The following is a 17,062-nucleotide window of genomic DNA, read 5'->3' on the forward strand; positions in this document are numbered from 1 at the left end:
AGCGATATCCGCTGTATAAAAGTTCTACTGTACTTTTTTTTATTTAAAAGTTTTAGTAGTACTTCTACGTAACAATACATTTTCAAAATATTGAAGACTTGCCAAAAAAATAAATTTAGATCATGTCGTAACGAAATGGTAAACAATGCGAAATTTGTTTGTATTTAATTTTAAATATTGTTGTCGTTTTTTCCATTCTTATTTACTTTCTATAATTTTTTTATTATGAAACCTACTGTAATTTTCCTATTCGCGCATTGCCAGAAGATTTATGTCAAAAACAAAACTATAGTAAAATTCTACCAACAAAAAACTAATATTTTTGTTTTAACGCAAATTCTTAAAAGTGATGTCCGCTGTATATAAGTTCTATTGTATTTTTTTTCTTGATTAAACATCTGGAAAAAATATCAAAATAACATCAAACAGGGAAAGCTCTTGTCCGTGGATTACAGAGTCTAGATTTCGTTTTGAAATTTAACTAACCAAAAAGTGGTGGTGATGCTCTGATATCCATGAAAACGGCAACCACTGTTACATATGATGCACTAAACAAATCTTGGTTCATTTAAACTTTGTGTTTACTGTTTACTGATCTGTGGTAGTACTTTCCATTATTTCTACATATAATACACATAGACTTAATAAAATGGTATTTCTCGGTAAAGAAAACCTTGCTATGACATTAAAAAAAATGATGGCAGCGATTCCAAAACGGTGTTCCGCAAGACGTCTCCGAGTGAAAATTATTCAAATTAATATGATTTCTATTCTAATTTTTTATGATAACCGTGCGAAAGTGTTGCCCAACAAAAAAGTTTGGCAAACGCTGACCCATAAATTTCATCCTATTCTAGTCCTTTCAGAAAGCGACAATTGTAAAGAAACTTAAATTTAGAACTTGTTTTTCACTTTTAATTTTCGCATGTCAATGACATCGCAAAAATCGCGAAAAAAAAGTAGTTTTGATTTTTGAAATCCGGCTGCAAACGTTTACCTAACACAGTTTCAAGCTCGATGAATAAGAATTCCGCAAAAGTAATTTAGCACACGTGCGGCCATTTATTAGCACAACATGAATCCGTGTTATGGAAACAATGAAGATGAATAAATAAGCGGCCGCCCATTAATGGAGAGGATTAATAATGAGTGGTTATTTATAAATCAATTACAGAAACCTGTTGTAAATTTTCGATATCAAAGGTAAGGAAACGGCACCTCAAAGTTAAAAATAGTCCATTACGTCAGCACGCGATTAAAATTCAATTGTTAAACAATATTTTTAGCGACATAAACAAGTCGGATTATCGGGCGTCCAAGTCGAGGAAATCTCGAAAATCGGGCGTTGCATAACGGCGGAAAACGCGTTTTGGCGGCAAAGCTATGGGTGTGCGAATTGGCGTCCGAGCAAGTTGAGCGCATTTCATGCAAACGAGGCGCACACACGTGTCAAGGGATCACGTAAGGAATGACAAGAGAAGAGGTCAACAGTACGCAATCGGCGCGATTGGGCCCATTCGGCGACCTTGGCGCCCAAAATAGCCCAACCATGGGAGAGCAGCAAACGGCAAAAAACCCACTTACCATGTGTTTAAAAATCCCAGTGGGTCAATCGAGGCTGCGGAGATATTTGTCCACCAGCAATTGTTGCACTATCACGTGATCGAGCGTCAAAACAGCAGAGAGCGTCCAGGAACCGCCGCGGTCGGAATGTTATTTTTGACGCGATTATTTGCACAGCGATAAAAGAAAAAAACGGGAAAGTTTACGGAGCGCAGAGGTTCATCTTCGGCGGCCAAAAATGCCGCTCGCACTTTCTACACACCAACTCGGGGTCCTCTTCTTCTTCCGAGAGGAAGAGCACTCTTTTGGCAACTTCGCGCTTATCACTGGACGCGGTCGACGCAACGGGGACTTTTCACACTCGGTTTATCTCGCGCTTATTAGTAAACACATTATTTAAATAACACGACACAGAAGAATAAAGAGTTGACGAAGTTCGGCTTGTTTATTTTTTCGCTTTGTCTGAGGAATTCGCCTGGAATTTGATCTGTTTTTGAGCGATTGATGCGATAAGTTGTGCTTTTTTTTCGTCGCTTGTTTGACGTAACGCGAAGCGAGCGTGTCTTTGAACTTAATATCGCGAACTCTTCGAATGCATCTGATTTGACCGTGTGACTGTGACTACGATATCCGAACCAGCCTGTTGAATGTGGTTTTTTAAGATTTTAATGGGGGACGGTGGCTACATCTTGTTTACGGTAAGTTGAACACCGCACACCGAACAGCAACCGCAGCGCCATCTTCTAGCCCACTCCTCTAACGCGATACAGAAACCTGTAACGACGAAAGCAGTAAACTACTCGAGACGCCGTTATCTCAGATACAAACCCGGTGCAGGTTTCTGTCATCTCATTCCAGTGTTCTTTTTTTAAAACCAGCACTGTAAATACCGTCCCCAGATCACTTTTGGTTGTGTTTTTGTACCACATTTTTGTTTTGTTTCCATTTTCTTGTTTATCTTTATAATAATTCAAAAATACAGAAAGAACAACATTAAATATATCACCTTGGTTCGCTTCTGCATCAATACGATACCATTTTTGTTTACATGCGTCCATATACAATTCAGTTTTATTACCGCAGTTGTATATTTTTAGAACCCGTTTTTCGCTTAATACGTATTTAATTGAACAAATCTTACTATTCTTTCTTTAGAACTGAAACTCTTTATTTTCTTTTAAGTATTGATCATCGCCTGGAATAGAATAAGGACTTCGACCGCGGAAAATTTGTTAACGCTGCGTTTTCGTCGGCAATGGATACGTTTTTTTTGTTCCCATCATTTTATTTTTCAGTTATCTTCTATGCAGAGTTCGTTCTTTCTTTATTCTGCCTTTCCACCACTCTTACGTTGTAAAATCAGTCTTATGATCCCTAGAGTATGGAAAAATAGGTCTGCCGTTTCCGTCTCTACTACTTACTGCTTGTTGCAAAATTGTATACGTTTTAGAATTATCGTGTAGATGTCAAAACGCTGATCAAAATTTGTCTGATTATCCCCACCCAGAACTTGATGACGTCACCTGAAAAGTTTGCATGGTGAATGTTATATAAATTTTGTAAAATAACATTACTCCTGTACTTGTGGTTTTTGAATCTTCCTTGATTTTTACCCTAGGTGTTAGAGAAACGCTGGTTTTTGCACCATAAACAATTGGAGAATTTTTTTTTTCTTATAATTTCGTTCTTTACTAGGTTTTATGGATTTTGAAAATATTTTTTTGAACGCATTGTCTGTGTTAATTAGATAATCCATATATGTATAATGACTAGGAGTTTGTGAACATCGACTTTCCATTTCCGTAAAAGTTTATTGGAAGTCCTCAATAAACCCCTGCCCGTGATATCTCGTATTTGAAGTAATTTGAAAGAATTTCGGAGATCTTATTTTTGAAGCAATTTGCCAGAATTTCCGCTTTTTTTTTAAGTAGTTTGGAAGAATCTCGGAATCCCTTTGTGTTTTATTTTTGAAGTAGTTCGGAAAAATCTCGGGGATCGGTTGTCTTGATTTTGAAGTAATTTGAAAGAATCTTGGGGCTCCTTGTGTCTGGTTTTTGAAGTAGTTTGAAAGAGTGTCGGGGATCCTTGTCTTGTTTTTGAAATAGAAAGAATCTCGGGGACCTCTTCTGTTTTGTTTTGAAGTATTTTGAAAGAATCTCGGGGACCACATGTGTCTGGTTTTTGAAGAAGGAATCAGAAAGAAAAGCTGAAGAGAAAGCTGAAAAGAAAGCTAAGGAAGAAGCTGAGAAGAAAGCTAAAGAAGAAGCTGAAGTAATCTTAAAGAAAAATACGAAAAGAAATCTAAGAAAGAAGCTGAGAAAAAAACTGAAGAGGAAGCTGGGAAGAAAATTAAGGAAGAAGCGGAAAAGAAAGCTAAAGAGGAATCAAAAAGAAAGGCTAAAAAGGAAGCTGAAAAGGAAGCTAAGGAGGAAGTTGAGAAGAAGGCTAAGGAGGAAGCAGAAATAACGGCCAAAAAGAAAGTTGAAAAGAAGGCTAAGGAAGAAGCAGAGAAGAAAGCAAAAGAGGAAGTTGAAAAGGTAGTTAACGAGGAGGCTGAAAAAAAGGCGAAAGAAGAAGCTGAAAAGAAAGCTAAAGAGGAGGTCGAAAAGACTAAAGAAGAAGCTGAAAAGAAAGCTAAAGACGGAGACGAAAAGAAAGCTAAAAAGGAAGCGGAAATAACGTACAAAAAGGAAGCTGAGAAGAAGGCTAGGGAAGAAGCTGAAAAAAAAGCTGAAGATGAAGTTGAGAAGAAAATTAAGGAAGAAGAGGAGAAGAAAGCTAAATAGGAGTCAAAAAGAAAGACTAAAAAGGAATCTGAAAAGGAAGCTAAGGAGGAAGTTGAGAAGAAGGTTAAGGAGGAAGCAGAAATAACGGCCAAAAAGAAATCTGCAAAGAAGCCTAAGGAAGAAGCAGAGAAGAAAGCAAACGAGAAAGCTGAAAAGATAGCTAAAGAGGAGGCTGCGAAAAAGGCGAAGGAAGAAGTTGAAAAGAAAGCTAAAGAGGAGGCCAAAAAGACTAAAGAAGAAGCTGAAAACAAAGCTAAACAGGATGCCAAGAAGGCTAATCTAATGAAGAAGCAAAAAATGCCAAAGAAGAAGTTTAAAAGAAAGCTAAAGAGGAAGTCGAGAAGAAAGCTTAGAAGAAAGCAGAAATAAAGGCTAAAAAGGAAGCTGAAAGGAAGGCTAAGGAATAAGCATAGAAGAAAGAAAAAAGGAAATGAAAGCTTAGGATGAGACTGAAAAGAAGGCGAAAGAAGAAGTTGTAAAAGAGAACTAAACAGGAGGCTGAAAAAGCTAAAGAAGAATCTGAAAAGAAAGCTAAAGAATAAACAGAAAAGAAAATTAAAGAAGAAGCCGAAAAAATGGCTAAAGAAGAAGCAGAAATAAAGTACAAAAAGACAGCTGAAAAGAAAGCTAAGGAAGAAACAGAGAAGAAAGTAAAAGAGGAAGCTGAAATGAAAGCTAAGGAGGACGCTAAGAAGAAGACGGAGAAAGAAACTGAAAAGAAAACTAAGGAGGACGCCAACAAGGCTAAAGAAGAAGCAAAAAAAGCTAAAGAGGAAGCTGAAAAGAAATTTTAAGGAGGAGGCTCAGAAAAAGGCGAAGGAAGAATCTGAAAAGAAAGCTAAAGACGAAGCCGAAAAGAAAACTAAAGAGGAAGCAGAAATAAAGTACAAGCAGCAAGCTGAAAAGAAGGCTAAGGAAGAAACACAGAAGAAAGTAAAAGAGTAAGCTGTAAAGAAAGCTAAGGCGGACGCTGACAAGAAGGCGAAGGAAGAAGCTGAAAATAAAGCTAAAGAATAAGATGAAAAGAAAACTAAAGAAGAAGCCGAAAAGAAAGCTTAGTAGGATGCAGAAATAAAAACTAAAAAGAAAGCTGAAACGGAGGTTAAGGACTAAGCAGAGAAGAAAGCAAAGAAGAAGAAAAAGAAAGACAAGGACGAGGTTGAGAAGAGGGCGAAAGAAGAAGTTGAAAAGAAAGTTAAACAGGAGGCCGAAAAGACTAAAGAAGAAGTTGATAAGAAAGCTAAAGACGAAGCTGAAAAAAAAGCTAAAGAGGAAGCAGAAACGAAGTACAAAAAGAAAGCTGAAAAGAAGGCAAAAGAGGAAACTGAAAAGAAAGCTAAGGAGGACGCTGAAAAGAAGGCGAAGGAAGAAGTTGAAAAGAATGCCAAAAAGGAGACCAAGAAGCCTAAAGAAGAAGCTAAAAAAAAAGCTAAAAAAAAAGCTAAAGAATAAGATGAAAAAAAGCTAAAGAGGAAGCAGAAATAAAGGCTAAAAAGAAAGCTGAAACGGAGGTTAAGGAATAAGCAGAGAAGAAAGCAAAGAAGAAAAAGAAAGACAAGGACGAGGTTGAGAAGAGGGCGAAAGAAGAAGTTGAAAAGAAAGCCAAACAGGAGGCCGAAAAGACTAAAGAAGACGTTGAGAAGAAAGCTAAAGACGAAGCCGAAAAGAAAGCTAAAGAGGAAGCAGAAAGAAAGTACAAAAAGAAAGCTGAAAAGAAGGCAATAGAGGAAACTGAAAAGAAAGCTAAGGAGGACGCTGCGAAAAAGGCGAAGGAAGAAGCTGAAAAGAACGCCAAAGAGGAGACCAGGAAGGCTAAAGAAGAAGCTAAAAAAAAGCTAAAGAACAAGATGAAAAGAAAGCTAAAGAGGAAGCAGAAATAAAGGCTAAAAAGAAAGCTGAAACGAAGGTTAAGGAAGCAAAAGCCGAAGCTGAAAAGAAAGCTAAGGAAGAGGCTGAGAAGAAGAAGAAGAAGGAACAAGCTGAAAAAAAGCTATAGAGAAGGCCAAGAAGGCTAAAGAAGCAGGTGAAAAGAAAGCTAACAGAGAAACTAAAAGGAAAACTAAAGAGGAAGCCGAAAAGAAAGCTACAGGGGCAGCGGACCCTTTTTGCCTGGTTTTTGAAGTAGTTTGAAAAAATTTCTGGGACTCCTTTTGTTTTGTTTTTGAAATAGTTTGAAAGAATGTCGGAGGCCCCTTGTGTCTGGTTTTTGAAGTAGTTTGAAAGCATCCCTGGGACTACTTTTGTTTTGTTTTTGAAGTAGTTTGAAAGAATCTCGGGGGCTACGTATGTCTCGTTTTTGAAGTAGTTTGAAAGAATTTCGGGGACTCCTTTTGTTTTGTTTTTGAAGTAGTTTGAAAGAATCTCGGGAACCCCCTGTGTTTGGTTTTTGAAGTAGATTGAATAAATCGCTGGAACTCCTTTTGTTTCGTTTTTTGAAGTAATTTGAAAGAATCTCGGGGACACTTTTCTTTTGTTTTTGAGGTAGTTTGAAAGAATGTCGGCTATCTGTTGTAGTGTTTTTGAAGTAGTTTGAAAGAATCTCGGAGGCTCATTTTGTTTTGTTTTTGAAGTAGTTTGAAAAAATCTCGGGGACTCCTTTTGTTTTGTTTTTGAAGTAGTTTGAAGAATCTCGCGGACTCATTTTGTTTTGATTTTTGAGGTGCTTTGAAGGAATGTCGGCGATCTGTTGTCGTGTTTTTGAAGTAGTTTGAAAGAATCTCGGGGACTCATTTTGTTTTGTTTTTAAAGTAGTTTGAAAGAATGTCGGGGACTCCTTTTGTTTTGTTTTTGAAGTAGTTTGAAAGAATATTGAAGGCGCCTTGTCCTGTTTTTGAAGTACAGTAAAACCTGTCCATGCCGGAATCGCGCGGGTCCAAAATTTTTATCCGTCTTAAACAGGGTTCCGGCTTTTACAGGAAACCCGGCTATGACGGAAAGTACACCTCTATAAAACGGAAATGAATTTTTATTAAATTGAATACATAGGTACATATAAAAGAATTATTTGAAATAGTTGTTTATTGTTATTTGCTTTTTCGGCCATTTAGATATATTTTCCATGCTTGTTCTCAACTGCAAAAGGTTGGCTACACACTCACCGCTTTGCCATTACTCTCTAATTTATTTCAGGATATGTCTTATAATTTGATACACTTGCGTTTTTTACAACGGAACTTTTGCAAATTTCTTTAACAGTCAAATTTTGCTGCTCGTGTACATTAATTAAATCCATTTTGTTGTTACTGTTGGTCGTTTTATGGGCCATTGCGAACACACATATAACCACGAGAGACACCAATTAAATGAGAATTGAGAACAGTGATTTTCTGTTGACAAAAAATGCACCTGCAAGTCCACGAATTGAATTATATATTTTTCGTAGAAATCATCAACTTTGTTCTCGCTTCCGTTTTACACAGAGTTGGGTGCATGTGTTTTGACACGTTGGGACTTACAAATATTTTCCGTTTCCGCGTTATACAGTTTCCGGCTTATACGGACCAAAATACATTAAATTAGGTATTTGAAAAAACGGGACTGCGGAAAATTTCCGCGATGAGCAGTTTTCCGCCTTCTACAGAGTCCGGCATAGACAGGTTTCACTGTAGTTTGAAAGAATCTCGGGAACCCCCTGTGTTTGGTTTTTGAAGTAGATTGAATAAATCGCGGAACTCCTTTTGTTTCGTTTTTTGAAGTAATTTGAAAGAATCTCGGGGACACTTTTGTTTTGTTTTTGAGGTAGTTTGAAAGAATGTCGGCGATCTGTTGTCGTGTTTTTGAAGTAGTTTGAACGAATCTCGGGGACTCATTTTGTTTTGTTTTTGAAGTAGTCTGAAAGAATGTCGGAGGCCTCTTGTCCCCCTGTGTCTGGTTTTTGAAGTAGATTGAATAAATCGCGGCAACTCCTTTTGTTTCGTTTTTTGAAGTAATTTGAAAGAATGTCGCCGATTTGTTGTCATGTTTTTGAAGTAATTTGAAAGAATTTTGGATATCTCTTGTCTTGTTTTTGAAGTAGTTTGAAAGAACCTCGGGGATCCCTTGTCCTGCATGTCTTGATTCCCGATGATTTCTGGATGGTCCCCCTGAACAAGAGTTATAGGCATCAGATTAATTAAATTTTTGGGAGTGTCCTATAAACAATAAAAAATTTCGAAATACTTCTATAAGGAATTTCCTATTCTTTTTGTCGTATTCTCTGGCCATTTGACTTCCATTTTAACTCTTTTACTTTAAATATATCTTTGTTGTTTCTATCATCAATTGTCTACTCATTTTTCTTTTTGAGTTTATAATGTCGCTTCTCTCTTTTTTCACTGTTATATTTTCAAGTTCTCTTCTTTGTACAAATATTTTTTGATTTATTCTGCTTTATTTATTTTGTAATTGTTATGTTAAAATAGTAATAACAATAGTGTCCTTTTTGCTATGTATTTTTAATTTTTGGAACGTAATGACGCCATTTGGTTGGTGTTGTTGAATTAAAAATATCGTAGAGTTTTGGGACTAGGAATTTTCAAATTTGACCATATTTTAGATGATTAATTTTAATTTTATTATCTAAATAAAGCGTTTTGTATGTATTTTTTAGTGGTTGTGAAATGAGAACACGTTGGAAATATGTATGTTTTATTATACGAGAAATATATTGTATACATTCACACTAAGTACAGCTATTTGGCAAGACCACTCAAACTTAGGTTTTCGGTCGAACCTAACTTTAAGTTACACTGGATTATCATTTACATGATCGGAATTTTTAAAACGTTAGTTGGTGCGGTAGGGAAGTACACAAAATCGATAGATGTGTGTGATTATATACATATTTTTCACAACATTATGTTAATATCACAGGTCTTAACTAAATGATTATATGCTATGTACACGTAACACTTAAGAACAGCCATTTAATCAATTGATAATTTATTATTATATATCGGTGAAAGCCATACAACGTGCTTAACCCCTACGGCTTCGTAAACTACCGATTTTCAAAATTCGCGCCAAAAAATTCGTTCGTGATAGCTTTCACCTCCCTATATAAATGTATATAAAAGTACAAAATGTAATAGCAAACAAGATTTTATGGGCTCAATTACTAAAATCTTGTGAATTACATTATCTCGTTTATAGAAGAATAAACTTTATATACAAAATGTAACAATACTAATAGACATTTGAACTAAACGAATCTCAATACACGAAACATAAAACACCAGGATTTTTACAAGAATCTTTTTACACATAGGTCACATTAAGATCTTTAACATCATATCGTAAGTGTATACAATGTTAAATTGACACTGAGTAACTTAAACTTAACTTAAGTACGTCTACTCTCTTATACCCTGCTAAGTCGCTAACTTACCCTACAGAAAGACCCTTCCGATCTTCATCAACAACGAATCGCAAAATATGGTACAAGTTGTGTGTCTCAAAATGTCAGAATCGATATGATATTTTTGAGAAATGATAATAAAGCCAAGCAAACCTCGCCCGTAAAAATCAGCAATCGTGATTGTTCCCTTACGACCAGGCTTCCGTGTAATAACCCTCACCAACTACCCCGCCATAAATAAAACATCCCCGAACGCCGATTTATAGGGGCGCTGCGGTGTAAAACCCCGAGTTTTGCTTACACCTCCAATCTCCAAATAAAAAATTTACAAACACGTCGGATGGATGGTGACGACGTTGCCGTTCTTGACGGCGTTGCCCTTCGATATGGTCTCTCTGCTGTCCCCCAGCGAGGTTATGTTCGTCCGTGACGTCATCGTGATGGCCGAGGTGGACTGGTCGCCCCGGCTCACCAGCGGCCCCATGTCGCACTCGTCGTCGTTGTTCGGGCAGATGGAAGTGCCCCGCGCCGCCCTCATCCTCTCCGACCCCTTGTTTTTCCGGGGGAAAACGCTGTTCTCCATGTGCAAAGTCGCGTTGACGTCTTTTCCGGCGGCGCAAGTGCAAGCTTTCAGAAAGCTCTTCTTGAAGTTGTCGCTCAGGAAAGCGTAAAGGATCGGGTTCATCGCCGAATTCGAGTAGCAGAGGCAGGAAGCCATGAGGTGGAGCGTTACCACGAAGGGAGACCTTCAACAGAAAGTAATCTATTTTCAAATGCCTGTTGTCTGGATAATTAAAAAAATGCGATCGATAACCGCACTAATATCGGACTGTCTGAACGCGAGTTCGCCGGATGGGAGGGAGTGGGTGCTAATATGCCGAGGTTTATTTCGGAGATGAATAAACGAGCTCAAAGGCATTGTGGCTATTCAAAAATTGGGAAAGATGGTGTGGTTACACGGGTTTAATGAAAAATTAACGCGAAGGGGCGGCGAGACGATGAGTAGGCGGGGTTGAACAATGCGCCCACTTCAAATTTTGAGCGCGTTTTGGGTTATTACGACGAGAATTTGTTCGTCGGTCCATGAAAGAGTGATAAATTTGGTAGAAAATTAATCAATCGTCTCGTTTTCGCAAAATAAGTCGATTTTGCATATCGCAAGTATGTCATGTCTATCAGAATCGTTAAAACAAATCGAAGTACACTTCAGAACTCATAAAATTCGACAAAAATAAGATTTATAGCTAAAATTTGATGGTTTCCTTGACATTTTCGTGGGAATCCGTGTTAAATTTTTATTTTCGATTTTCCGTTGTTTTAGTTTTACGTTTTTTCAATTTTTCTCCTCTTCAATTTGACGATTTGTAAATATTTCGATTTTTCAATTTTTGACATTCATAAACTCTCAATTTTTCGATTTTTCAATTAATCGATGTTTTGGTTTTCTCTTTTCTTGACTTTTGGCTATTTCGATTTTTCAGTTCTTCAATTCTTCAATTTTCGATTTTTCAGGTTTTTGATTTTTCAATTATTCGATTTCTCAATTTTTCAGTTTTTTAATTTCACCGTTTTTAGATATTTCAGTTTTTGGATTTTTTAGTTTTTTGATATTTCAGATTTGGGATTTTTCAGTTTATTTATTATTCAATTTATCGATTTTACAATTTTTCAATTTCACGATTTTCAATTTTTTGATTTCCCAATTTTTCGCCTTTTCAATTTTACGATTTTTAAATATTTCGATTTTTCAATTCTTCAAATTTGACTTCCAGTTTTTCAATTTTTCAATTCTTAGGGTTTTGATTTTTCTACTTCACTTTTTTGCTTTTAGATTTCTCAATTTTTCAATGTTTTAAGTTCTCAGTTTTAGGATATTTCAGTTTTGAGATTTTTCAATTTTTCGAAATTTCACTTTTGTAACTTTCCAGATTATTTATTATTCAATTTTTCGATTTTACAATTTCAAAATTTTTCAATTTCTCGATTTTCAATTTTCCGATGTTTCATTCAGTATTACGTTTTTTCAAATTTTTCGACTCTTCAATTTTACGATTTTTAAATACATGTTTCGATTTTTCGATTTTTCAATTTTTGACTTTCCTAAATTCTCAATTTTTCGATTTTTCAATTAATTGATGTTTTGATTTTCTATTTCTTGACTTTCGAATGTTTCGATTTTCTGGTTCATCATTTCTTCAATTTTTCAATTTCACGATTTTCAATTTTTCGATTTCCCAATTTTTCGATGTTTCAATTTGACATTTTTCCAATTTTTCTCTTTACGATTTTTAAATACCTATTTCGATTTTTCAATTTTTCAAATTTGACTTTTATAAACTCAGTTTTTCGATTTTTGATTTCTTCAAATCTACAATTTTTCAATTTTTTAGGTTTTTAAGGTTTCGATTTTTCTACTTCACTTTTTTGACTTTTTAATTTCTCAATTTCTTAATTTTTTAATTTCTTGGTTTTAGGATATTTCAGTTTTTCCATCCTTTAGTTTTCTTTCACTTTTAAATTTTTCGAAATTTCAGTTTCGGGATTTGTCAAATTATTTATTATTCATTTTTTCGACTTTACATTTTCTCGATTTTCAATTTTCCAATGTTGCAGTTTTACGTTTTTTCAATTTTTTTCTTCTTCAATTTTACGATGTTTAAAAAATACATATTTTGATTTTTCGATTTTTCAATTTTTGACTTTTATAATAAATTCTCAATTTTTTGAATTTTCAATTAATTGACGTTTTGATTTTCCTATTTCTTTACTTTCGACTGTTTCGATTTTCCAGTTCAATTTTTCGATTTTCTAGGTTTTTGATTTCTTAATTTTACGATTTTTTTAAGGTTTCGATTTTTCACCTTCACTTTTTTGATTTTTCGATTTCTCAATTTTTCAATTTTTTAGATTTTCATCTTTTGGATATTTCAGTTTTTCTTTAATTTTTCAGTTTTTCGATATTTCAGTTTTGAGATTTTCCAATATTTCGATTCTTCGGCTTTTCGATTTTTGACTTCTAGATTTTTCGATGTGTCGATTTTTTTACTTTTTCGATTTTTCAGCATTTCGGTTTTTAAATTTTACATTTTTCTATTTCGTAATTTTTCGATTTTTCGACTTCTCGGTTTTAGATTCTGTTTTTTAATTTTTCATTTTTTAAATACTTAGATTTTTCAATTTTTGACTTTTATAAACTCTCAATTTTTTTATTTTTCAATTAATCCATGTTTTGGTTTTCCCGTTTCTTGATTTTCGACTATTTATATTTTCCAGTTCTTCAATTCTTCAATTTTTCGATAGTTCAGGTTTTTGATTTTTCGATTTCTCAATTTTTCAGTTTTTTAATTTCTCAGTTTTTGGATATTTCAATTTTGGGATTTTTCAGTTTTTCTTTCATTTTTAAATTTATTGAAATTTCAGTTTTGGGATTTTTCAGTTTATTTATTATTCCATTTTTCGATTTTCCAATTTTTCGATTTCACGATTTTCAATTTTTCGATTTCCCAATTTTCCAATGTTTCAATTTTACGATTTTCCAAATTTTCTGCTCTTCAATTTTACGATTTTCAAATACATATTTCGATTTTTCATTTTTTCAAATTTGACTTATAAACTCTCGCTCTTTCGGTTTTTCATTTTTTGAATTTTTGAATTTTTTAGGTTTTTTATATTTTACATTTATCAATTTTTTAAAGTTTTGATTTTTCTACTTCATATTTTGACTTTTTGATTTGTCAATTTTTCGATTTTTTTATTTCTCAGTTTTAGGATATTTCAGTTTTGAGATTTCTCATAAAACTTTACATTTTTCCAATTTTTCTCCTTTTCAATTTTACGATTTTTAAATATTTCGATTTTTCATTAAATTTGACTTTTATAAACTCTCAGTTTTTCGATATTTCATTTCTTCAATTTTTCAATTTTTACATTTGTTGGACTTTTGATTTTTCAATTTCTTAAGATTTTGATTTTTCTACTTTACTTTTTTGACTTTTTGATTTCTCAGTTTTTCAATTTTTTTTCTTTCATTTTTCAACTTAGAAATTTCAGTTTTGGGATTTTTTCAGATTATTTATTATTGAATTTTTTGATTTTACAATTTCTCAATTTTTCAATTTCTCGATGTTTAATTTTCCGATGTTTCAGTTTATCGTTTTTTCAATTTTTCTCCTCTTCAACTTTACGACTTTTAAAAATTTTTGACCTTTATAAATTCTTGATTTTACGATTTTTCAATTAATCGATGTTTTGATTTTCCTATTTCTTGACTTTCGACTGTTTCGATTTTCCAGTTCAATTCTTCAATTTTTTGATTTTTCAGGTTTTTGATTTTTCAATTTTTCGATTTTTTAAGATTTCGATTTTTCGACTTCACTCTTCTGATTTTTCAATTTCCCAATTTTTCAGGTTTTTAGTTTCTCAGTTTTTGGATATTTCAGTTTTGAGATTTTTCAGTTTTTCTTTCATTTTCCAGTTTTTCGATTTTACAATTTTTCAGTTTCACAATTTTCAACTTATCGATTTCCCAATTTTCCTATGTTTCAATTTTACGATTTTCCAAATTTTCTGTTCTTCAATTTTACGATTTTTGAAAACATCTCGATTTTTCGATTTTTCAATTTTTGGCTTTTATAAATTCTCAATTTTTCGATTTTTCAATTAATCGATGTTTTGATTTTCCTATTTCTTGACTGTCGACTATTTCGATTTTCCAGTTCAATTCTTCGATTTTCCAGTTCAATTCTTCGATTTTTTAATTTTTCAAATTTGACTTTATAAACGCTCAGTTTTTTGATTTTTCAATTTTTCAATTTTTCAATTTTTGAAGGTTTTGATTTTTCTACTTCACTTTTTTGACTTTTTGATTTCTCAAATTTTAAATTTTTTAATTGCTCAGTTTTAGGGTATTTCAGTTTTTCAGATTATTATTCAATTTTTCGATTTTACAATGTCTCAATTTTTAATTTCCCGATTTTCAATTTTCCGATGTCAGTTTTACGTTTTTTCAATTTTTCTCTTCAATTTTAGATTTTTAAAACATCTCGATTTTTCGATTTTTCAATTTTTGATTTTTCTAAATCCTCAATTTTTCGATTTTTCAATTCATCAAATCTTCAATTTTTCGATTTTTGTTGTTTTTGATTTTTCAATTTTCCGATTTTTTTTAAAGTTTCAATTTTTTCGACTTCAATTTTTTGATTTTTCGATTTCTCATTTTTTAAATTTTTTGGATTCTCGGCTTTTGGACAGTTTTTCCATTCTTTAGTTTTTCTTTCATTTTTCAGTTTCTCGATCTTTCAGTTTTGCGATTTTTCAGTATTTCGATTTTTAAATTTTACATATTTCAAACCTTCCGTTTTCTTAATCTTTCAATTTTTCGATTTCCCGTTTTAGATTTTGCGATATTGTGATTTCTCGATTTACTGAGACTTGGATGTTTGGATGTTTTAATTGTTCAGTTTCTCGATTTATCAGTCCTTCAATTTGTAACTTTTCGATTTTTTATTTTGGCCTATTTCGGTTTCTCAGTTTTTTCATTTTTCCATTTTTTCGTTTTCTTATTTTTTCGCTTTTAGATTTTTCGATTTTCCAATTTTTTAACTTTTCGTTTTTTCGATTTCGGCCTCTTTAGGTTTCTCAGTTTTAAAGTTTGTAGTTTCAATTTTTTGATTTTTCGTTTTTCGATTTTTAAATTTTAGATTTTCAAATTTTTAATTCTTCGGTTTGACGATTTTCTTATGTTTTGATTTCTCGACATTTTGGTTTTTCGATTTTTAAAATTTTAAATCATGGCATTTTTGTTGATGACTATTTTAGCGCGATTCTGGACAAACTGAATGACCAAAAATTCTGAAAAAAATTGGGTTTACGAAAAAATGATGCGACATCAAGGAAAATAGTCCAAACTTGATGGGATGACTCGTTTCCTGAACATAGAGGATCAAAATCAAATTTTTAAAATATTTTAAACTTTGTCAGAAATCATTTTTCAGATTTTGGAATAATAGTAGGAGTTTTTGAAGAGACAAAACAGATCGAGATCACCAAGAGAAATTCTTTTGACAATTTTCGACGACGCTTTCGAAAAAGTAAAATTTTGAAAACATTCGTCAAGATAGATTTCGATGAGCTGAATTTTCTAGTCGTCAAAACAAATCGAAATATACCTCAGAACTCATAAAATTCGCCAAAAATAAGATTTCTAGCTCAAATATGATGGTTCCCTTGGTATTTTCGGGCCCCTAGGGAGCCGGAAACGATCGAAAACACAAAAAACGCGCGTATAAAGTAACGAAAAAAATTCTCCTAATATAGTAATGAGTTCGACAACCGGCCCCCGAAAACCTCTCCAATACTTACTGGTTCAACGGATTAACGGTGTGTACCATCGCGATCTGTGTAATCCAGTACGGCAGCCAGCAGAACACATACACCGCCACCACGGTCAAGACCAGATTGGTGACCTTCCTGTGCGACCTCTTCTTCTCCTTCGACTTGTTCTTCGGTCCGACCGTCTTCAATTTCTGTATGACCAAGCAGTAGAAAACAAGTATCAAAAACAACGGTATCGCAAAGCTGAAGACGAACGTGTACGTGGTGAAAATGGTCGCTCCGGACAGAGCCGAAGTCGAGTTCTCGCTCATGGTTTCGTTCGAGGTCCACTCTATAATGCAGCTCTTGGTTCCGGGTCTCTGTTCCGTCTCGGTCGCATGCTCGATGATGGGCGTCATCAACAGGATGCTGCAGGTCCACGCCAGGACTGACACTATCCGCGAAATCAGCGGCGTCCGCCACTTGGGGGACGAAATCGGGTGACACACCGCGATGTACCTGTCCGCGCTCATGATGCAGAGGAAAATGGAGCTGGTGAACTGGTTGATGCTGGTGGAGATCATGTAGGCTTTGCAGGCGGCGTTGCCGAATATCCACTGTTCGTTTAACATTGTCACTATGAGGAAGGGGATTCCGATTAGGAAACACTCGTCGGCGATGGCGAGGTTCACGATGTACATGTTTGTAACTGTCTGCATTTTGGAAAAACGGATCACGACGTAGATTACGAGAGTGTTGCCTACGAGACCCACTAAACACACTACTGCGAAGAGGATGGTTTGGAAGATGATGGGGATTTTCAAGCCGGGCTCCATGACGGCGTCGTCGGCCGTCATGTTGGTGTGGTTCATCATTGGGGAAAGTCGACTACGAGACGAGCCTGCAACAAAACCACGATTTTAATTCTAGACGGCTTAGAAACCCTAGAAAAATCACAATCATGTAATATTCGGGTCGAATGTGAACAAACTCAGTCCCGAAATTCCCATTTTCTTTATATTAAAAAACTTTTTAATATTCAGAGCTTCAAACTTCGTTATTGTGC

At 34.3% G+C, this 17,062-nt stretch overlaps 3 protein-coding genes across 3 annotated transcripts in view; 1 reads left to right on the forward strand and 2 right to left on the reverse strand.

The window, feature by feature from the left end:
- Positions 1 to 2,199, reverse strand: part of LOC135136114 (receptor-type guanylate cyclase Gyc76C-like) — a 115,955-nt gene extending 113,756 nt beyond the window's left edge. The window contains exon 1 of the mRNA XM_064065244.1: positions 1,585 to 2,199. The gene's annotated coding sequence lies outside the window, so the exon portion shown is untranslated. The remainder of the gene's footprint in view (positions 1 to 1,584) is intronic.
- A 1,129-nt stretch (positions 2,200 to 3,328) lies between these two features.
- On the forward strand, positions 3,329 to 6,345 carry LOC135136065 (axoneme-associated protein mst101(2)-like). The gene is given in 8 exon segments (XM_064065191.1): positions 3,329 to 3,342; positions 3,669 to 3,828; positions 3,882 to 4,622; positions 4,901 to 5,092; positions 5,145 to 5,282; positions 5,472 to 5,777; positions 5,882 to 6,160; positions 6,205 to 6,345. Coding segments are annotated over 8 exon segments (1,971 nt in total).
- Positions 6,346 to 8,958: 2,613 nt separating this feature from the next.
- LOC135136119 (somatostatin receptor type 2-like) overlaps positions 8,959 to 17,062 on the reverse strand; it is a 356,309-nt gene continuing 348,205 nt past the window's right edge. Inside the window, exons 7-8 of the mRNA XM_064065251.1 lie at positions 16,045 to 16,897; positions 8,959 to 10,430 (exon numbers count right to left, since the gene is read on the reverse strand). Coding sequence (XP_063921321.1) covers positions 10,010 to 10,430; positions 16,045 to 16,871 — 1,248 coding nt within the window. The 5' untranslated portion in view covers positions 16,872 to 16,897 and the 3' untranslated portion in view covers positions 8,959 to 10,009. The remainder of the gene's footprint in view (positions 10,431 to 16,044; positions 16,898 to 17,062) is intronic.

This window comes from Zophobas morio, unplaced genomic scaffold (assembly GCF_036711695.1).
Source record: "Zophobas morio isolate AGI-343-1 ecotype UQ-CSIRO unplaced genomic scaffold, CSIRO_AGI_Zmor_V1 ptg000026l, whole genome shotgun sequence".
Taxonomy (NCBI): Eukaryota; Metazoa; Arthropoda; class Insecta; order Coleoptera; family Tenebrionidae; genus Zophobas; species Zophobas morio.